This window comes from Polyergus mexicanus, unplaced genomic scaffold, assembly GCF_030449975.1.
Source record: "Polyergus mexicanus isolate NDT 795.1 unplaced genomic scaffold, iyPolMexi1.0 SCAF_5, whole genome shotgun sequence".
NCBI lineage: Eukaryota > Metazoa > Arthropoda > Insecta > Hymenoptera > Formicidae > Polyergus > Polyergus mexicanus.
In genome coordinates this window covers 88908-110378 of record NW_027223325.1, presented here as the reverse complement: position 1 = coordinate 110378, position 21471 = coordinate 88908, and the positions used below count along the sequence as shown (strand labels likewise).

The window sequence follows — 21471 nt, the reverse complement described above, 5'->3', positions numbered from 1 at the left end:
TTAAATTGAAAACAATACAATTGTAGGGTAATAATTACATTTCTCCAATGATGAAATACGTTTATACATTAATGATGGATATACTTATCTTTATTATATATTATCAAACATAAAAAAAGTTTTCTTAATTCTCTCTTATCTTTAATTTAAAAATTTATCACATATAAGAATTGTTAATATTTTTGATTACAAAGTTTTTATTTTGGTAATTTAATACTTTTACAGGATTACGAAATGTAAGGACTGCACTCGTTCAATTAAATCCACTAGACATAATATTTATTTTTTAATCACGGAATAAGATATATACGTGTAATGTACATTTTTATCAATAATAGTTTATTATGTTGGTTTTCAAAGTAGTTTTATGATTATGTGAATCGATCATGTCAAATATTAAAAGTAATCGATACACTTGTACAAAGCATAATTTTTTGCAATAAGTGGAACATTATGTTATTCTTTCATATATTTCTAATCATTTTCTGTGTCTATTTTTATATTGCAAATAAGTGGAGTAAAAAAAGCTGCTTCAAGAAAAAAAATATTTTACTTAAATACAGTGTTTTTTATGTTTAGTCTTATTTTATATTCAATCATAAATATATTCAAATAATGTGCTTTAAAGGACCTTATTGCAGTTTTTATATTGGCATAGTGCAGTTCAATTCATCGCCCTTCAACTATAATAAAAATAACGATTAATATAGCATAACATTATCAGACATAATATGGTAGTTAAAAAAAGAAATACTTACTGTATGAAGCAAGATCGATTTCGTCCGGTAATTCTGTTATATTTACATCAAACCTTTCTTGAACATCATTTAATATCTTGGCATCACTTTCATCGCTCACTAGTGTAATGGCAAGACCCTGAAGAAAATGTTTGCAAATTAGTAAATATTCTTTTTCTACACATTTTATCTATTAAATAAAGAAAAAAAATGTGTATAGTGTGAAAATCTCTTTGAGATTTAGAATCTTTCTTGCAATTTAAATTAATTCCCATAAATGTGTAGCTAGTATTAAATACTTTGGGGTCTCATTTTAATTTTATCAACATAGTACAAAGTATAACAAATTATATTACTTGACAATTTTATGAAAATTTTAAAAATATAGTTCACAGTTGGGCATGTATGTATAGATGTATATATGTATTTTTTTAAATATTTAAAGAATTATGTGAAAGACTATTTTGCATATATAAAAGGTAACAATATCAAATTTTATCTTGTGAGGACTATAAAGAGTTAATCATTACCTTTGTGCCAAAACGACCAGCGCGCGCCACTCTATGTAAATATGTGTCGGAATCTTCCGGCATGTCATAGTTGAATACAATGTTCACACGTTCTATATCCATACCTCGTCCAAATAAGTTTGTTGCTACCAAAATACGCTGAAAATGATGTTACTCCTTATTTTTCTATCAAAACCTTTTGTTTGATTTATATCTATCTGATTTATATCTATAGCTATCCTGAATCGAGTTTTATGAAATTTGATGGATGAACAATTTACCTTTTGAAAATCTTTAAACTGTTGATATCTAGATAATCGCTCTTCTTGCGTCATACCCCTATGGATTCCAATCGCAGGGAAATTCTGTTCTGTCAAGAGTTGCGCTAAAGCCATGCATCTTTGGACAGACTTGACAAATATGACAACCTATACAGAGCCCAATCATTAATACATAAAACGCGTCATGTTATATATACCTTAAGATATCTGTATACTCTATATGTTATCATATAATAAACATAATTAATTTAAGACAATTGTAATTTAAATACTTAAAAGAATCTTGATCAGATTTGGTGGGTAATGGTAGAACAGAGTCATCATGAAAGAATAAGAAAATTCTTGCATCATCATGTAAAGATTCTTTCCAACAAAATGTGCTGTAAAATTATCCGTTTGCAAAACAAACCTGATTAAATTCAAGAACATCAAGTAGTTCAAACAACTTCTTGTTCTTCTCGTTCTCCTTCAATTTAACGTAATGTTGTTGCAGACCGTTTAAAGTGAGTTTTGCCTCATCATCGACATAGACTTCCATGGGCTGCACAAAGAACGTTATTTTTCCGTAAGATTAATAAAAAATCTATTAAATCAATTGTAATGCCTACATAATTCAGACTGTGAGATTTTGTGGTTCTCTGAAGTAGCCACTTTGCAGTCTGCAAATCGTGTAATTAAATATATGGTGTAGGATGAAACATCAATTAAAAATCAATAAAAATAAACATAAATTCAAAGTATACTACCCCCTGATATGGCTATACTGCTTCTCACAGATGTTCATAAAAAAATTCATATTTTTAAAAGATATAAATCTTTAATACAAAAAAGATAAAAATTATTTTTAAAAGCCAAAATTATTTTTTTAAATATAATACCCGAGTATCCTCTTTTTCTTTTGGAGACGATTAGATTAGTTAAGTTACTCCCCCCCCCCCCCTCTCCCACGCATCATACACATATACGCACGCACGCACGCACACGCACACACACACACACATGCACGCACACATACATACATATCCTTTATATCCAAAGTCTCTCAGTATAGACTCTCGTGTTTCATTTGCGGAGTATATGCGGAATAATCTCGTCGATCGGGATTAGGATACAGATTACATACGGTCCAGCGAGTTTCCACCTCTGGGTAGTGTCAACAACGAAAACTCAGCAGTTCACCCCAATTGAACTTAAGAAGACGCACTCGTGAGAGAACGTTCAATCACATCCGCTGGCCACTCGATGCCAAATCTCTTCTCCCAAATTTCTGGCACATTGAGAAGATGTCCAGAATCGATTCGCATTATTTGCTTGGCATATATTCTCGGTTTTTCACTTAAATTTTGTGCTTTCGATATCCGTAAAAAGTCGCGACCCGACTTCATTTCACTCATGCAAAATAAAAATGCAATCATAATTCACGATTTGCGTTTGGCTTTCACGTGACTTTATCGTTTTTTTATAGCAGGAATTGCAAGCTCGATTTACACATAGTTCGTCTTTTCGTCCATCCTTACTTCTACTAAAAGACCATAAGGAGCAATAGAAATCTTTGCATACAAAATAAGAAAATCTTAATATAATGCTTTGCGACGATGAACGTGCGAATAAGTTAATTATATATGCTACGCTCTCATTTTAAGTTTTTTTCTCCTAACTATAATCCTACTTATTCCCCGGGGTATCCTCTTGTATCTTCTTTCTTGTACTCTTCTGTCTTGAGGTTGTCTTGAAGTCTTCTTGGCCCTCCCTCCCCCCACCCACACAATTGCAAATCAATTATATAAATCCCAATTCTATCCTATTAATAGTCATAATGATCATAATCAATATAAATGTAGAAATATTTTATATAGCCTCTATCTTTTTCCCCATTATTCCCTAAAAGACATTTGTATCTTTATATACTGTATTGATTTTTGAATACGTAGCAATTAGCAAAGTGAAGATCTTTATCATCAATCAAAACCCTAAATCGAATCTTTCGTATATGCCATTTTAAATGGTCAAAGAATCAATTGAAAAACAAATATTCTTGCCTTCCATATATATATATATATATATACATATATATAAATATATAAATATATATATATATATATATGTGTGTGTGTGTGTACACAGATGCTGACACACACACATCCAATACGAAGTTTAGACTTGGAAGGAGACATTATGTTGGGCACGAGTGTCGAGCATATGATTGTGCGCCGTTTACGAAAGATACTGAACGGGATTCATTCCCAAATTATGTTTTTCTTCAAAGTGGCGTCTAAGTCGTCTAACCCGCGGATACGCCATCAATGATATTTATAGTGTGGGCTGAGATTTGTCCTGGATACAAATACGGGACCAACGAAGTAGAAGCAATTGGAGATCGAAGTGAAGAGGAAGATTGTGTAATTACATCTTGCATGAACTTTTTGCAGACAGGACGTATTTCCTTGGATAATGTGGCGCTGAACATCATGACTTGTTTACTATGTGGCGTGCTTCTAAATATTTCCTGTACATCTCTGCGCATATCTGTAACATAATAGCAATATAAATGATTATTTGTATTTTATTCAAAATTACATACTAAAAAAGTAAATTTTAAAGGAATACTCAGTAATTGGGTAGTGGTAAAGCATAGTCATCATAGCATAAACTAAGATTGTTTTGTACATCATGTTATGATTCTATCCAATGATATAAAATATAATAGAGTTTAAGTTGTATTTATGACGCACCTAACAACTCAAGCATTTTGTCACATTCATCAAGTATAAAATGTTTCAGATGTTTCAGATTCAATTTCTTATTCCGTACAAGAGCGAGGATACGACCAGGAGTGCCAACAACAATATGAGGACATACAGTTTTCAAGACTTCCTCATCTTTCTGAATAGGTAAGCCACCGAAAAATACACCAACCTATAGTAAAGAAAAAATTTAAATTATAAATTATAAAGATTAGAAGGGAATATATTTATCATATTTTTTTATAAATAATGACATAAAATATTCAATAATGACATTAATGGATCTTTATCAAAGAGAATTTACATGTATTAATTTAAAATGATTAAAAAAAAAAAAAAAAAATTTAAAGATGCACAACATTTATTATTCTATTGATTTATATATAGCTTATATATAATTAAAACTTAATAAAACTTACTTTTACATGTGGCATGTATTTACTAAACCTCTCATATTCTTTACTGATTTGGAAAGCTAGTTCTCGAGTGTGACACATCACTAAGACATAGACTTGATTTTCCGTTAATTCTAGCTGTTGAAGAGTAGCTAATACAAACACAGCAGTTTTTCCCATGCCAGATTTTGCTTGACACAGTATATCCATGCCAAGTACTGCTTGAGGAATACATTCATGTTGTACTGTAAACAATAAACATTCATATTTTGTTCACATGCATTAAAAAAAGATATGGCTATAGATATTAGACATAGTATCAGAAATACTTAATCGATCATAAAACTTCAGTTGTCCCTATCTAGTATTACAGATATTCATCATGTATTTTTTTAAATAAATTAAAGTAAAGCGAAAACTATTACAAACTATATAAATGTTAAATGTATTCACCTTCGGATGGATGTTCAAAACCACAATCGACAATAGCACGTAAAATCTCTGGTTTAAGAAGAAAATCTCTAAATCCACTGCTGTGGATAGAAACATATGTGCCCTTTACTTCTTTGTTCTTTGCAGGAACATCTCCACTTCCATCGACTACTTGCTCAGTCTGTTCTTCATCCTCATAATCCAAGAGATCGTCATTATCCGCCATTATATCGTCCCGAATTTATTTGTAAGATTACTGAAATCAAGATTGAAATTTTCAAAATTAAATATAATAGTGCATATTGAGAAATTATCTCATATATAAATCAAGAAATCAAATATTTTTATCTTTTTGGTAAAAAAAACCAATAAAGATGAAGTCTATTCTTGTTTCAATCTTTTTATATATATTTTTTATGCATTTTGTAAAATATTATAAAAGATTATGGTGTATATATATATATATATATACAAAATGTGTTTCCATATACACAATCAAGAAAGAAATGTATAAATATATAACTGTAGCTACATGCTCTTTAATATATATATATATATGCTTATTTTAAAGAAATATATAAGAAATATAAAGAAAAAGAATAATGTGCGCTCCCTCTCCCTCTATCTTTGTAAAATTAATGAATTGTGTGGAAATTATGCATATACAGAAATAAATGCTAATTTCCTTTTTCGCTTTCTTAAAGATGATAGATGTTAAATCTCGATAAAATTAATATTACGTTTTATATGTATCGTGTTCGTTTTCCGTGATTAACACGAACGAATTATCTATAAAAATATTATTTTATTATCATTATATTCTCTGAAATAAGAATTCTGCGCCGAAAAAAAAAGCGTTCGCGTAATGGCCGTCGCTTTGATGCCATGCTATTAACCGCGAAAATGCTATTCATTGACTACCGCGCGTGAAAGCGTATAATTTCAAAACCTCGAAAGCTATCGAATGATAAAAAACGGCGATAAAACAATGCATATAAAAAAGAAATATATTGTTCACATTATATTTATCGAAACATTTTCTTGACGGCCAACCATCCGGTGCCGAGAAAGGGACGCTCGTGTATCGTAAAATTACATTAGCTTCGGAAATATATATCCGATATAAAACGAAAACTTATAGAATTTCCAAAATTCGAAAAAACACGAAATGTTATTTCACACATTTTGCAACGGGATTGCTTTTTTTTATTGACGATGCAACTTGGATTACGAAAACAAGCACTCCACTTACCGTAAACGGACTCCGGTTAATTTCGAGAAACTTCAATGAACGACTGTGGCTGCGGAGAGTCGAGACTGGATTCTGGATTACCGGATAACGCCAACCGACCATATGTAATGCGGCGTCTACAATAGAGATTTTAAGTTCTAAACCTTAAGAAATTGACCAATCACAGTCGAGTATTCTTTTCATACTTGACTGTGATTGGTCAATTTCTTAAGACTTAGGGCTTAAAATCTCTATTGTAGACGCCGCATAATACATAGGCTGCGTTCCGATATTCACTCCTAGTATTGAAAATCTATAATTTACGTCACGTACACTATAGATTTTCAGTACTGGCAGTGACTATCAGAACGCAGCCATAGACAAAGCATTTGGCTGCTTCAACACGTTATGCGTGGACAAGATACGACGGGCTAGCCAATCAATGACCGTGTTCAAGAGACACAACTAGAGTACAGTCCTATATAATCAGAGAAGCGACATCGTTAGCCCCTCCATGCTTTCCATGATCGCCATGTTGGTCTCGCAGCTGTCCATATGTAATCTAAAATGTCTTAAAAATGTCTCAGAGATATTAAAATATATTTTTTTTTTTTTAGAAAATAACATTACAAATATACTTTTTTCTCACTTACGGTACGCCGGTTGCACGTAGGATTCATTACGTGCGAATTAACCGCCAACATAGGACGCATTTACTTAACGACCGCAACGCTCGCGAGCATTATCTGTCTTTGTTTAACTTTCGGTGAACGACAAAGATGAAATGATACGTGAGCGTTGCGGTCGTTAAGTGGAACAGGCCCGTGGCGGTCAGCCAATCAGCAAGCGGAACGCCATTGCGCTTCTCTGATTATGGCTGCGGTCGAGAAGACGCTAGAGATGCTTCGAAATATTGCATTAACCAATCAGAATAAAGAAATATTCACTCTTTTTGTCCTGATTAGTCAATCAAACGCTTCGAAGCATTTGTAACGTTTTCCCGACCGTAGCCTATATAGGACTCTATTCAGCGTATAAGCGTGCTTTCGAAATACAGCCAAACACTATAATAATATATATTTACACACATACTACATAAGTATGTATTAGCTCGATCGGTAAGTTTATTCCGTTTTTTGCAAACAGATGAAAATCGACAAAATGGCACAAACTTTCCGTTCAACCCAATAATTAGAATATAAAAATTATTTGAAAATACATGAATAATTTATTTACAAGTAAATAAATGTAACACATGAACGGGACAAGTGTAAAAACATTTATGTATTTTTATTAACATTTTTTACATTTTTAATAGTTACATTATGATCTGTGCTTCGCATTTATTTTATACAAAGATAGATATAATGGATTGACAGTAATGCGTACCACTCTCATCCGCGTAAATGAAGCGTTATTTCTCACATAATATTTTAATTGAAACGATAATTTCTTCTTCTTTTTCTTTTTTTTCATTCGTTTTTTCCTTTACAATTTCAAACGGAAATATTTTATCTTTCACTGTTGCTCATCCGCGGAGTTTGTCTTTTCTTTTTTTATTTTTATTTCTATCAAACTGCTACTCACACTGACGAAATCGTACACTTGATGCAACGTTATACAACAATTGTCTATGTGCATGATATAACATAATTTTTATGCAATATTATTAATGCATTTTATTTTGATTACATGTTGATAATGAAATGAATTAATAAATATATATATATATATATAGTATTCAATGTGAATTATATCTCTCTGTCTCTGTCTCTCTCTCAGTTAATTTTCTTCTAGTAAGATTATTATGCACATTATAAGATTTATAATGTTGTTTGTAAAAATAGGAGTCTTATTCCTATCATTAATTATATTAGATTAAAAAATAGCAAAATTAATACTATCAATGTTTATAAACTTTTTCTTCGATTTAATCTATTTTTTTCTGTAGTTATATTTATCTAATAATGTGAAAGATGTTCTGTGTATTATATATATAATCTTGTATAAAATTTTCATGCTAGTAACTTACAACTGCAACAATTTTTTTCAAATCAGTTATAAAAACATGTTTCAAGATGTACATTTGATCAATGTGAGTCGCTGCAAAATACATTAATTATTTTCAGTACATTTTTCATTCTCGATTCTGCCTCTTGCTATCACTCTTTACTTTTATATTTTCAAGCTGCAATTAAAATTTATCTCAATCACACACTGACATTAATATCAAAGAAATTGCAACAGATTTATAACAAAAGAACTAACAGTCAGGCAACAGTTAGGCACTATTAAATGATATATATATATATATATATATATATATATATATAGACATAATCAGTAAGCTATTAGATTGTTAGAGAAGATTTATCTCAATATGAAAAATAAATTCATGATTAAAAATTGTTTCCAAAATAATATAATAGGGATTAGTTTGTCGCAACATGAATCTTTTTATATACACAATGTTTTAAATATCGTTAACAACTAAAGAAACCATAAATTGAATTCCTCAAAACATTGAAATAATTAACAGCACAGTATCTTAACTGAAAATATATTTATGTGTACAGAAACATATAATCTCTTTGACATTAATGTCACACGTTTGCTTGATATATTAGAGCATAGATGTTATATCTCTTCAACATTGTAATTATTTAAAAACCTATTGACATAAGCATGTGGATGAATTTCACCTGAGCCATAATTTTAATCGCAATGCATCCACACCATTCAAGTAATATCGAAATAATCGTTTATCACGCACAAATCCAAGATTCTCATATAGACGTAGCGCTGGCCTGTTAGTGATTTCCGTCTCTAGAACTACTTCGTCCGCATCGTCCTTCACCATCGCCTGAATAGCTCGTCTCACGAGATTCGATCCGATCTTCCGTTTTCGAAACTTTACATCAACAGCTAGCATCGCAATATAGCCGCGCTTTATCACCTTCCTATGGATGTCCAGTTTGCAGACGATGGCACCGACACACTCGTCACCATGCATCGCCTTGATGAACAAAAAGTAAGAGTTTTCTATAAGTTCTACATCTGAAAGTCAAAAGAATCGAACCAAAGCTGTGACTAAATTCTTTTTTATTCTTTCACATTATTCAAAGCCATATTAAGACATGTTTTGAAAGTCCTGACACAAATTATACGAATAAAACTCACAAAGTTCTTACTAACATTGTAACACTTGCATAATATTACATATACCAAGTATCGTTCAAATATGACAATAGGTTAAAGATCTTCTAGAGCGCACATACCAGGAAGCACAATTTCGGCCAGTTATGAATAAAATATCTATATGTGTAAATAGAATACGGTTCACTTAGGTCCTTTTGTATTAATTTCATAATATCAGGCATTTGTAGTTCGCTCATATAGCTAACATATTGGATATCGTTGTCTGTACTTTCCGTGGCTAATGTTTCTGGTTGTTCTGTAACATGACAAAGAATACAAGTTTTAGTTAATTCTCAGCGTTCTGTATAAAGATACAAGAAGTATACGATTATTATAATTATATATATATATATATAGTTTTTTTTTACAAATAATATATATCTTAAACTTGACATATATAGTTTATAATTTATAAAGATTAATAAAAAATAACTCTTTGAGATGGAATAGTCTGTTCCAAGTCAGCGTTTAGCTTGGCATCAATAAGAAAATATATATCCCAAATACTATACAAAGAGAGATTAGCGTGTGTTATACATCTTTTGCAGTAATAGACATAGTAATATGAATAAACGATAAAACACTTGCATGTATATTATTTCCATATAGTCTCTTTACTTTATATTATCATGCGTATAAATTAAGTTTATCTATTGCATTTCTCTCTACATTTCTATGCACAGTAAGTAAGAAAGCAGCACCATATAATACCATGTTGGTTTAAATGACTAGCTTCCATTGTTTCGGATTGCGGAGAAAGACCGGTGACGGTGACATCGGCAGTTCTTTGAGGAGAATCGCAGACACCGTTCACTTGAGCTACCCCGTTAACATGAGGCTCGTTGAAAGCCTCTTCTGTCTTGTCCAAACTAAGACGTGATTTTATATCTAGGGTCGCGATGTCTGCAATCGAGCTTCGTTTCTTTTCTTTGATTTTGATCGCCGCCGTTTCCGAATCACTTATTCCCGCGTTATCTTCCACCTTGCCAGTTTCCATTTTTGAATTTTCTTTTTATTTCTCAAAATTTTCCGCACACCAAGGAAGACAGGAGGTTCTCGGCCACTGTCTTCGAGGCACCGATCTCTTCACGGCTGTCAATTGTGCGCGAGACACAGTGGCATGAGAGTTTTCACGTGCAGCAACGCGATTCTTTCAATCGAATTTTCATAATTACTGTTATCTACGCAATCGGCGGACAATGATTTTATCTCAAAATACAGACATCCGATGTAAACCGCTGTACGAGAGACACCATATTGGATTTTCTGCGATTACTGCTACAATCACGGAACATGATATTTATGAGAGTTTTGAGTTCCGAGTTACGAGTTCAACAGACCACAGACTTCTATATAATACTAGACCGCTAACTCCCTTATATGCTGATCGAAAAATTGCTCCGAAAAGTATGTGTCACAAGTGTGAGAAATGAACATCTACGCATGCGTGATCTAAGTAGAAATCATGTGCTGTGTGCGCATGTGTTGTGAACATACTTTTCGGGGCCATGTATTCGCAAAAGTTAGCAGTCTAGTATTATATAGAAGTCTGTGGTTCTGACCCCGATCTTCCGACTTCCGACTTCCGACTGCGATAGAGCCACTGGCCTATAGAGGGATTCGGTAACTTGCTATCGACAGTTTTCAGTATCTAACTAACGACAGCCAATGGCAAGGACATTTGTCGTACGACAAACTTTTTAAGCATATTGATTGGCTGCAAAATAGAAACTTTCTGGAGTCTCTAGAAATTAGCTAATCAATGCGCTTGAAAAGTTTGTCGTACGACAAATGTAATATCGGCCTAATGGCCCTCGCACACTGGACGCGATGAACGATGGGCGATATCCAATGAAAGCTTTATTTTTTTTCGGTAAACCAGAGCTCTCATTGGTTATCGCTCATCGCGTCCAGTGTGCGAGGGCCATAAGAAATACGTCGAGGTTAATGGCAGTTAATGGTTAATCGAGGTTAGTTGAGGTGACGTGTCGTAGCATCTTTCTATTTTTTGAAATTTTATCAGACCTCGCAATAAAATGATTGCGTTTAAACGAGACAAGAAGGAGGAAGAAGATGGTAATTATTAAGTAACTGCATTGTTATTATTATTTGGACAAGCATTGATCGTGTGCAAGTTAAAAATTGCACGTCGATTGTTATAGGTTAATCTTTCTCTCTCTCTCTCTCTCTCTCTCTCTCTCTCTCTCTCTCTCTTTGACAGCTACTAATAAACACACATTTTCAAGTGTCAATAATAAATATAGTTTTGAAATACGTAATAAATCTTATATAATGATTGTCTAGAATTTTTTTCTCGAAAATGTACATTTTTCTATTATTGCACTAGACAAGATTCAATATTTAACGCTAAATTATATTGCCACCTGTTTTTCTTGTTAAATTAGGTGGTGGAAATCCTTTTCAAAACTTGGAAAAGACTACAGTTCTTCAAGAAGCACGTACATTTAACAATACACCGGTAAATCCAAGAAAATGCGCCCACATTCTTACAAAGATTTTATATCTACTCAATCAGGGCGAACAATTGGGTACAATGGAAGCCACAGAGGCTTTCTTCGCTATGACCAAATTATTTCAATCACGTGATGTCATATTGAGACGACTAGTTTATCTAGGTATCAAAGAATTGAGTTCTTTAGCCGAGGATGTAATTATAGTTACTTCCAGTCTTACAAAAGATATGACAGGAAAGGAGGATTTATATAGAGCTGCTGCCATCCGGGCACTTTGTACCATTACCGATGGCAGCATGTTGGCAGCCATTGAACGATATATGAAGCAAGCTATAGTCGATCGTTCACCAGCTGTATCCAGCGCCGCTCTTGTTTCGTCTCTGCATTTGACGAGCGTGTCTGGCGACGTTGCGAGAAGATGGGCAAACGAGGCACAAGAGGCATTAAATTCTAATAACGTAATGGTTCAATATCACGCTTTAGGTGTTCTGTACCAAGCACGTAAGACGGATAAGCACGCAGTGATCAAACTGGTCGCTAAACTTATGAAAACTAGCCCAAAGAGCCCTTATGCGGCATGCATGCTAATTAGAATGGCATATAAATTGTTAGACGAGGTAGACGAAGGTGAGGAATTGATAGGTTTCATCGAGTCGTGTCTACGTCATAAATCCGAGATGGTGGTATACGAGGCGGCGCACGCTCTGGTTAATCTTGGACGAAGCGGCGCCAGAGAGATCGGACCTGCAATTAGCGTCTTGCAATTATTTTGCGGCTCACCGAAACCGGCACTTCGATTTGCTGCTGTTAGAACTCTGAACAAAGTCGCGATGTCTCATCCAGCGGCAGTCACTGCGTGTAATTTGGATCTGGAAAATTTGATTACAGATTCAAACAGATCGATTGCCACTTTAGCGATCACTACTCTTTTAAAAACTGGTGCGGAAAGTTCAGTGGACCGTTTAATGAAGCAGATTGCTACATTCGTGTCGGAAATTTCAGATGAATTTAAAGTAGTAGTTGTACAAGCTATCAGGTAGATTTGATGTTGCAGAATAAAAGTTTTTCCAATACATGCATGCCTTTTTTTCTTAATTCTTTTTTTGCACTTTTTTTCAGGGCTCTGTGTCAAAAATTTCCTCGTAAGCATGCAGTTTTGATGAATTTTCTCTCTGCCATGTTGAGAGACGAGGGAGGACTTGAGTATAAAGCGGCGATCGCCGACACTATTATAGCCGTAATGGAAGGGAATGCGGAAGCGAAGGAAGCGGGGCTCGCGCATCTCTGCGAATTTATCGAGGATTGTGAACACATCTCCCTCGCCGTTCGTATTTTGCATTTACTTGGTCAGGAAGGTCCAACATCGAAACAACCGTCGAGATATATCCGTTTCATTTATAATCGTGTTATCCTCGAGAGCGCTAGCGTGCGCGCCGCAGCCGTTACTGCTTTAGCGCGTTTTGCTGCCGCTTGTGCGCCTTTGCTTCCGAACGTGTTGGTGTTGCTGTCGCGCTGTCAATTGGATTCGGACGATGAGGTTCGCGATCGTGCGGCTTACTACTGTACGATCTTACAGCAGCAAAACGATCCGACTATACTGCCGTTAGTGCAACCACCTGCGCTGTCCGTGCCGACTCTAGAAAGAGCTTTGCGAAATTATATGCAGACACCTATGGAAGAATTGTTTGACATTTCTCAGGTATTATCCGATTTTCTTATAATATCGATCGTGTTAAGAAGACAAGAGACATGTCACAAGATTGACAATTCATATTTGATACGTGTCTTTTCTTTTTTCTTCTGTCGGAAAGTTTACGATTAATTTAAAAAATAGAATCTATATTTATATTATTTACTAATGATTATCGAATCACATATTACAGATACCTCCAGCTCAGACGATAGAAGAACCGGTCCAGGTGGAAGTGCATACTACTATCAAGCAGCCTCGTTTGACTAGAGAGGAAAGCTTTATGGAGAAATTATCACAGATCCCGCATTTAGCCATAATTATTCGAGATATGTCGCTCCTTAAATCTTCGTCAGTATTCGAACTAACCGAATCCGAAACAGAGTACAATGTCAAATGTATCAAGCACACGTTTCCCGAGTATCTCATCTTGCAGTTTGATTGTATCAACACTCTTCCTGATCAGCTCCTCGAGGATGTAGCGGTAGCTGTTGAACCTTCCGAAGGGTAATTATCAATGTGGCTATATATGTTACTTTGCATATTATTCTTGCGGCAAATATAACGAATCATCTCTATTTCCAGCTACTCTGTTGTATGCGTGGTACCGTGTCCACGATTACCTTATAACGAGCCAGGAACTACTTATACAGTATTAAAATATCCGGAGGATATACATGCGAGCGTCGCTACCATTCCTACGACTCTTCGATTTATGGCGAGGGATTGCGATCCAACGACGGGAATACCAGATGCAGATCAAGGATACCATGATGAGTATATGGTAAAAAAAATTAGTTTTATAATATAATGAGAATAATATTTGTATGTGTATTTCTGACAATATATGTGAATAGTTGGCAAAATGTGTGAATACACTTGATGAGAGACATTACATTTTTTTTTTTGCTTCCTTGTAGAGGAAGCTTTGTTTTCGTGACAAAATTTTTTTTTGAGTTTTCTATGCCAATGTGTTTAGAATGTTCCAAAACGTCGAAAAATTATATTCTTAAAAAATATCTGTATGTCTATATGTATGTATGTATGTATGTATGTATGTATGTATGTATGTATGTGTGTGTATATGTGTGTACGCAATATATTGTACAATCTCTAACTTTCGCAATTTTTGAGATATCGGGCTAAATTTTTTTTTACATGGATAGAGTATCATTAAAGAATGGTTGGTATTGAATTTGGTGAGAATCGATGAAAAGGTTCATTTTTTAAGAAATATCTGTACACATTATAACTTTCGCAAATTTTGAGATATCAGATTAAATTTTTTTACATGAATAAAGTATTATTAAAGGATGGTTGCTATTGAATTTAGTGAGGATCAGTGAAAGAATTTATATTTTATAAAATTTGGAATTTTTTGAGAAATGTCTGTACACATCCTATAACTTTCACAAATTTTAAGATATCAAGTTAAATTTTTTAACATGAATAGAGTATCATTAAAGGATGATTGGTATTGAATTTGGTGAGGATCGATGCCCGGTTTTTATAAAATTCTTTTTAAATATAAGTTTTTGAATTTAGAAAAAGATATTTTGTAATATATCCTAGGTATGATTTTCCAACGTTATAAACATGGGTGTATATTAGCCCGATTTTACCTTGCCAATGAATTTCTAAAGTTAACATTAGGTTTAAATCGAGCCGATTTTAAAATCCCGCTCGGGATGCTATCGAGCTGACTTTCTATCAATTCTCTTTCCAATTGTCAAAATTTCCTAAATGACTAAGTTGCTGGTTTTATATATTATATGTCAATATTACATGTTAATTATATGATAATTATATTATCGCATGTTAAAATATTTATTTAATACCAATCGATTTAACGGAATGGAAGAATTCAAAAATGGTAAAATTGAAAATATTAATTAATTAATTGATTTTTGTATAATTTATTGTAATCGTATATTTCATGTAATTTTTATATATGATTTCTATATATTGTTTCTTTATCTTTTTATCTCGCTCACAAAGCTTCCCCTGTGAGGAAGCAAAAATTGAAAAATCCGCATGTTTAAAAGAGCTTAAGCTTTGTGAGATAAAATGATGAGGAAGCAATGTGCAAATTTCCAATTTGCACAATTCAGCTTGTTTTTTTGTTTTAATTTTGTTCAAAAGCAATATCGTTGAATATTTTCTCTATAACATAATTTTTGTTATACTATCGAAATTATTATTCTTTACATTTATATTTTAGTTGGAGGATTTGGAGGTGACTTTAGCCGATCAAGTACGTGGCGTTGGTAACAGAGGCTTCGACTTTAATACCGCTTGGGATACATATGCTGCAAAAGGATTTGTCAAGCTAGAGGAGACATTCGCCTTGGGAGCCTCGGTAACTTCTTTGGAAGGAGCGATTCAAAGTCTCACAGGATTTCTGGGCTTGGAGGCTGTGGAACGCAGTAACAAGATTCAAAGCGGAGCGGCTGCGCACAATTTGCTCCTAAGCGGTGTCTTTCGAGGGGGAAAAGAAGTATTAGCGCGCGCAAGATTAGCACTGAACGGAACACAAGTTACAATGCAGCTATCTGTTCTTTGTCAAGATCCAGATGTGGCTGATTTAATAGTTTCGTCTGTAGGATAGATTATATAAATTATTTTTATGATGCAATACTATATTTTTGTTTTGTCTTAGAGTTAATATATGTATATTACCTGACTTTTCATCAAGGAGTACAGTAATCATTGAACAATCTCCTAATATATATAAAGCATATTGATATATTCTTTATATTGGTGCGATTTCGGTCAAATTTCGTACTACATAGAACGGTCTGTGTTATCAATTATGATAACTGCAAAACATGATACTATGTTTACATAAAAAAAATAAAAGTCAAAAACATATAGAATAAAATTTTTTCATATATGACTTTGTACTTTCAAAAAAAAATCAATTCTAAAAATTGGAAGATTAATAATATATTTCTTTTTTTGAACATTGTATAATATAAATTAATATACACAATCATTTACAAATTTTATTTCAGATAAAACAAATGAAATAGAATCTAATATTTTATTTTAAAACTAATAAAAAAATATTTGCTTGTATGCCAAATGGATAATTTATAAAATATTAGGATTATATCAAGACTAAAATATATATATATATATATATATATATATATATATATATATATATATCATATTTTTATTCATAAAATTCTCTGATAGAATTACAGTGTTAAAGGCATTTGTTAACCTATACAAGAATGTCCTCAAAAATTATATAAACTTAAAATAAAGGAAAAATGTCTTCATTTTTTAATTTCTGAAATATTTAATTTATCGAAAATGCCGTATTATATCAGAAAAAATATTTTACAAACTTTATTTTTTTTACATTATTTCTTTTTCTTAATTGTATCACATATATATATATATATATAAATAACTTCACTTATATAAAGTAAAGTAATTCCATTTTTCTAAATATTTATTTGTTTGGTAAGTTTAATAAATCCACAAAAAATAAATAGGGAAAATTGTCAATATACACATTAGACCTGTCTCTTTTATACATACATTTATAGTCTGCAGTTACACAAATTAGTTTGTGCTTTTGTTCGAGAATATATTATAAAAGTATTAAATAATGTATAAATATATTATCAAATATTTACAGAGTATATTTTCATACGATTGCCATACTGTCATTATTGCTTGATTCTTTATGCAACCGTAAAAAAGTTCAATATTATAAAAGAATACTCTTGTATCATAGATATGAGAGTATTCTTTTCTGGCAAGAGCTCATCAGCCAAACTGATATTTTTTCTTAGTTGTCTATCAAGCTAAATGACATTGCAGGAAAAAAAAACAAAAAAAACGTAGATTATCTCAACTGCGTATATGGCACTCATGCCAAGTAAATGCATTATAAAAATCTATTATTAATTAACATCAATTCTTTGTACGTTTCATACAATCAATTTTGAATTTAATCCACCATCTCATTAATTGTTAAAATATCATGAAAGCTGCAATTATATTGCATTTTTAAATATGTATATATACATTAAAGAAAAATTTAAATTTTGAAAATATGTATATGTACATTCAATAAATTTAATTATTATATTAGCTGCTTGCACAATTGATAATATTGTAAAATAAGTGAAAATTATGATTACTTGTAAAGTAAGATTGCTGCAAGCTGGTCCTTATCAAGTCTCGAAGTTTTATTTTAAATATTAGGCATATATGTGTATGCAATTTGCTTTTGTACCAATGAGAATGTATTCTAAACAAATACTGAAATAATATGTGAATTCTAACGCGTAATTCATAATTCCACCAAGATAACAATCACAAATCTAATCGACATTAACATATTGACCTGTGACAGTAGCAGTTTGATGATATCTTCTTCTTCCTGAAAAGTCTTCGTTCTCTTCGTTTAATTGAGCCGAACATGTTTCAACACCTGGATGTATTGGCGTTACTACAATTTGTTCGTAATCATAAACTTTTCTCCTACAACAATAAAATACAATGTAAAGAAATATTGATATTATGGCAATGAAAAAGCTTCGCATATATGTACCCTTTTTCCCTACTTCTCTCTCACAAATTTTTTAGAAATATTTTAGTCAAATATAATAGGTTTAACTTTAAGGAGAGGGAGAAAAAAAAATTCGAATTTTTAAAAATTAAAATGTGATTGATTTTGTGGAATTCATTGATTCAATATAATATTGTATAATATTCAATAATCAGGTTTACCCCACAAGTCTAAGTAATGCAGTCCGAAGCCATTTAAAAAATTGAAATTCTGCCGAAACTCCAGGTTTAACAGCAGGGTTGGCATGGCCGACATAACTCCAGACGAGAAATACCACGACGATATTAACGATAGCATATCCCCAATGTACGAGAAACATTATAAGCAATTTTACAAGACACTGCAATGTAAATGTACATAAAATATAATTAAAATGTTTTAAAACAAATTTTTACTACCCCTCTTTACATAAAGAAATAATACTTTTTAGCAGGCATAATAAATCTTCCAATATGCTCAAATACTTACACCCAATAAGGAAAACCATCTATTGCACAAAGGACTGTACCAATTTTCTAATTTATTATGTATATGATCTTTTCGTTCCGATGCACTGATAACGCTAACACTATCCTCAATACTTGGTGATGAATCCACGTATACATTATTATCGGAAATGCTGTTATTTCTCTGGAAAAATTATTGTTATTCGATAAAGTTGTATACATCAAACAACGTTAAATAATAATATCGTATTTCAAAAAAATTCACATGATTTCTTACCACAAGATTCTTATGCCTTATTCTCTCGGGAAATAAGCTGTCTAAATCATTATCCGTATCTGTCATCGAATTGTTTCTACTTGAAGAGCCGTAATTGCGATCGAACGTTGGAGACTGTGTACGAAATCTTTGCTCGCGCGTATGCCGAAGATCAAATGTTTGTGCGAGAGCGAAATACGCGTAATCTAAGCACGCGTACGTAAGTAAAAAAGGCATTGTCACAATTGGTGCAAGTGTATTAATTTGCCCGGTAATGATAAACGTCAATGTTACCATAGCAACAACCAGCATAGCATATATAGGTACTTTATTTGGTCCCTTCTGAAAATGTGTATTATTGCTGCTAATCAATTTTTTGTAGAATTTTATGATAAAAAAAATTATATTTTTTTTCGAGTTTTATCTTTTTTATATAGTCAATATTATATATTAATTAAATTTTATATATATTATTATCTAATATTTTTTATTACATTATTATATTATATATGGTTTGATTTTTCATATTCTATCTAAATTTGTAAGATTCGAAACAACACGATTGCGCCTAGAGTTTAAAAATAATTGATTAAAAAGATTGATGAAAAAGAAAAAACAAAAAAACAAATGTGATAAAGGAAATAATCACCCCTCTTTGTAAACATCTCATTCCTGGTATGACATTTTGACTGGCGATAGACTGGAGAATGCGAGGTGTGCCATACATAGCACCTAAACAGCTACTAAACGATGATACGTAGAGACCAGCGAGTAGCAGCACCGAAATTGCCGATACCGTGGATGCTATTGTAAAGTTTGTTAGTAAAGCGTTTCTGGCACAAGTTGCCGCAAGAGTCAGTGAAAAGCATAAATACAAAAATGTTCTGTAAAAAGAAATTATTTTAACATAAACAAAATGTTTTCACAAAAGATGACTTATATCAGTGACAATTTTTCTTACCCAGTTCCTAATGCTGCCAAAGTACCATTGGGAATATCACTAGATGGATGTCTTAAATCTCCACTCATATTAATCCCAGCCAAAACACCAGTGACTGTTGGAAAGAATACACCAAACACAGTAAACCAATTATATCCATCTTGATAAATGGGGAAAGTGTTATTTTTTAAATTTCCTGATAACCAGCCTTCAAAACCAGAATCTGCAAGCATAAATGCTATTGTCACTTTACTTAAATTTATATTTGTTATATATATAACTTTACAATAGGATATATTGTATATATATATATACAAAGAATGCTAAAAACATTCCGTTTGCATTGTGAAACATATATGTGTTTATGACACTTTCAACTGGCTATATTATTTTACCAATGGTGGTATGAGTGAAACTTCCAACCATAAAATCGACACCAGCAAGGAGTAGGATCAAGAGAAGAATAAACTGCAATTTTACAACCCATTTAACACCAGCAACGTTAATTACAGATAATAGTACCACTGCTGCACATGCGAAACCACGTTGTGCCCATGTCGATTCCAAATCTACAAGGCCAGCCATTGATTCCCCAAAACCTAAAACGTTTAGAGCACAACCTACTGCCTGAAATAAAGTCCACAAACAGATTCTTGGAATGTTGTAAAATAAAAAAAAAAGAATTTATTCGCCCTTACCTGTCCAAAACAGTAAAGTAATCCGATAGAACCGCCAAACCTAGAACCCAATACATGTGATAACAAAAAGTAAACTCCGCCGCTTTCAACTCTACATCGTTCACATATTCCTACAGCTGACAATACTGTCACTAATGCAATACACACTGCAATCAGTACATAATAATAATAATAATAATAGATATATCAATTGCACATATTTGTTTCGTAAGCAATAATATTACCTGTACAAAAAATGATCAATACGGCATTCAAAACACCTGCCTGACTAACTATCCAACCGGATCTCAAAAATACAATTACTCCAAATATATTAATAAGACAAGATGTAAAAACTCCATCCCAAGTACCAAACAATACAGGTTGGGAGATGAAGAAATTTGATTTCCACCAAGGATCTGAACTCTAAAAGAGATTTAATACAAAAGAGTGTTGTAATTATAATAATAACAATACTCGTTATGCGCGATTAATTAAAATTGTTTTTCTTACATATTCTTGTGCGAACAATTCATTTGCTCCAGCCTGATACATTTCTGGATCGAGTGCATTGTTGCTGTCTTCACTGTGTCTTTTCTCATTTCTTTGCATTTCTGGATCTCGCAAACCGTATCTAGCCCAATCGACATCCCTGCGTACCAGAATGTCACCGTTTGGAAGTCTATTCTGCTCGTTTGATTCCATATCTTCTATGTAACAATTATGTACATATATATATATACATATTTGTCGTATAAATGACATATCAGTTTCATTTTATTAATTTCGTCAATTTTGATTCGCGTACAGTTTATTATAAAATTCTTTTACATCGGCATAAAGATGACGTACCTTTACATAATTTCGTAA

At 32.5% G+C, this 21471-nt stretch overlaps 4 protein-coding genes across 5 annotated transcripts; 1 reads left to right on the top strand and 3 right to left on the bottom strand.

Moving 5' to 3' along the window:
- Window positions 1-531: 531 nt before the first annotated feature.
- Window positions 532-6426, bottom strand: Hel25e (ATP-dependent RNA helicase 25E). 2 transcript variants are annotated; one of them, XM_070295373.1, is made up of 10 exons: window positions 6351-6426; window positions 5120-5354; window positions 4691-4911; window positions 4260-4443; window positions 3935-4053; window positions 1937-2068; window positions 1528-1674; window positions 1268-1405; window positions 759-876; window positions 532-683 (listed from the first exon to the last, which is right to left on the bottom strand). In XM_070295373.1, the coding sequence occupies exons 2-10, from the start codon at window positions 5322-5324 to the stop codon at window positions 670-672; spliced, it is 1278 nt and encodes a 425-aa protein (XP_070151474.1). In that variant the 5' UTR covers window positions 5325-5354; window positions 6351-6426; the 3' UTR covers window positions 532-669. The 2 variants fall into 2 exon arrangements, with proteins under 2 accessions (XP_070151474.1, XP_070151475.1); XM_070295374.1 differs by lacking the exon at window positions 6351-6426 and adding an exon at window positions 6117-6263.
- Window positions 6427-8658: 2232 nt separating this feature from the next.
- LOC138933062 (N-alpha-acetyltransferase 30) lies at window positions 8659-10818 on the bottom strand. The gene is made up of 3 exons (XM_070295524.1): window positions 10239-10818; window positions 9608-9783; window positions 8659-9345 (listed from the first exon to the last, which is right to left on the bottom strand). Exons 1-3 carry the CDS (start codon window positions 10522-10524, stop codon window positions 9028-9030), a joined length of 780 nt encoding a protein of 259 aa, XP_070151625.1. The 5' UTR covers window positions 10525-10818; the 3' UTR covers window positions 8659-9027.
- Window positions 10819-11464: 646 nt separating this feature from the next.
- On the top strand, window positions 11465-16781 carry Gammacop (coat protein (coatomer) gamma). Its single transcript, XM_070296009.1, has 6 exons — window positions 11465-11603; window positions 11933-13037; window positions 13121-13700; window positions 13885-14198; window positions 14277-14475; window positions 15913-16781. The coding sequence occupies exons 1-6, from the start codon at window positions 11564-11566 to the stop codon at window positions 16297-16299; spliced, it is 2625 nt and encodes an 874-aa protein (XP_070152110.1). The 5' UTR covers window positions 11465-11563; the 3' UTR covers window positions 16300-16781.
- Window positions 16782-17152: 371 nt separating this feature from the next.
- LOC138933424 (solute carrier family 12 member 8) lies at window positions 17153-21447 on the bottom strand. Its single transcript, XM_070296125.1, has 10 exons — window positions 21115-21447; window positions 20847-21027; window positions 20623-20768; window positions 20320-20551; window positions 19946-20147; window positions 19634-19868; window positions 19006-19326; window positions 18751-18912; window positions 18444-18622; window positions 17153-18194 (listed from the first exon to the last, which is right to left on the bottom strand). The coding sequence occupies exons 1-10, from the start codon at window positions 21364-21366 to the stop codon at window positions 18035-18037; spliced, it is 2070 nt and encodes a 689-aa protein (XP_070152226.1). The 5' UTR covers window positions 21367-21447; the 3' UTR covers window positions 17153-18034.
- Between the last annotated feature and the right edge of the window lie 24 nt (window positions 21448-21471).

What these genes read in the sequence shown, in the direction of transcription:
- Hel25e (XM_070295373.1), bottom strand. Translation starts at nt 5,324, where the DNA reads ATGGCGGATAATGACGATCTCTTGGATTATGAGGATGAAGAACAGACT. An exon ending in TTTTGAACATCCATCCGAAG is followed by an intron (nt 4,912 to 5,119) that starts GTGAATACATTT and finishes TATTGTTTACAG; the next exon opens with TACAACATGAATGTATTCCT. An exon ending in ATGTTCTTGAATTTAATCAG is followed by an intron (nt 1,675 to 1,936) that starts GTTTGTTTTGCA and finishes GGCTCTGTATAG; the next exon opens with GTTGTCATATTTGTCAAGTC.
- LOC138933062 (XM_070295524.1), bottom strand. Translation starts at nt 10,524, where the DNA reads ATGGAAACTGGCAAGGTGGAAGATAACGCGGGAATAAGTGATTCGGAA. An exon ending in TAGTCATTTAAACCAACATG is followed by an intron (nt 9,784 to 10,238) that starts GTATTATATGGT and finishes GTCATGTTACAG; the next exon opens with AACAACCAGAAACATTAGCC. An exon ending in GGCCGAAATTGTGCTTCCTG is followed by an intron (nt 9,346 to 9,607) that starts GTATGTGCGCTC and finishes TTGTTCATCAAG; the next exon opens with GCGATGCATGGTGACGAGTG.
- Gammacop (XM_070296009.1), top strand. Translation starts at nt 11,564, where the DNA reads ATGATTGCGTTTAAACGAGACAAGAAGGAGGAAGAAGATG. An exon ending in AATTGTTTGACATTTCTCAG is followed by an intron (nt 13,701 to 13,884) that starts GTATTATCCGAT and finishes CACATATTACAG; the next exon opens with ATACCTCCAGCTCAGACGAT. An exon ending in GCTGTTGAACCTTCCGAAGG is followed by an intron (nt 14,199 to 14,276) that starts GTAATTATCAAT and finishes CTCTATTTCCAG; the next exon opens with CTACTCTGTTGTATGCGTGG.
- LOC138933424 (XM_070296125.1), bottom strand. Translation starts at nt 21,366, where the DNA reads ATGTCATTTATACGACAAATATGTATATATATATATGTACATAATTGT. An exon ending in TAAGGCATAAGAATCTTGTG is followed by an intron (nt 18,913 to 19,005) that starts GTAAGAAATCAT and finishes TAATTTTTCCAG; the next exon opens with AGAAATAACAGCATTTCCGA. An exon ending in GCATTACTTAGACTTGTGGG is followed by an intron (nt 18,195 to 18,443) that starts GTAAACCTGATT and finishes TTATTGTTGTAG; the next exon opens with GAGAAAAGTTTATGATTACG.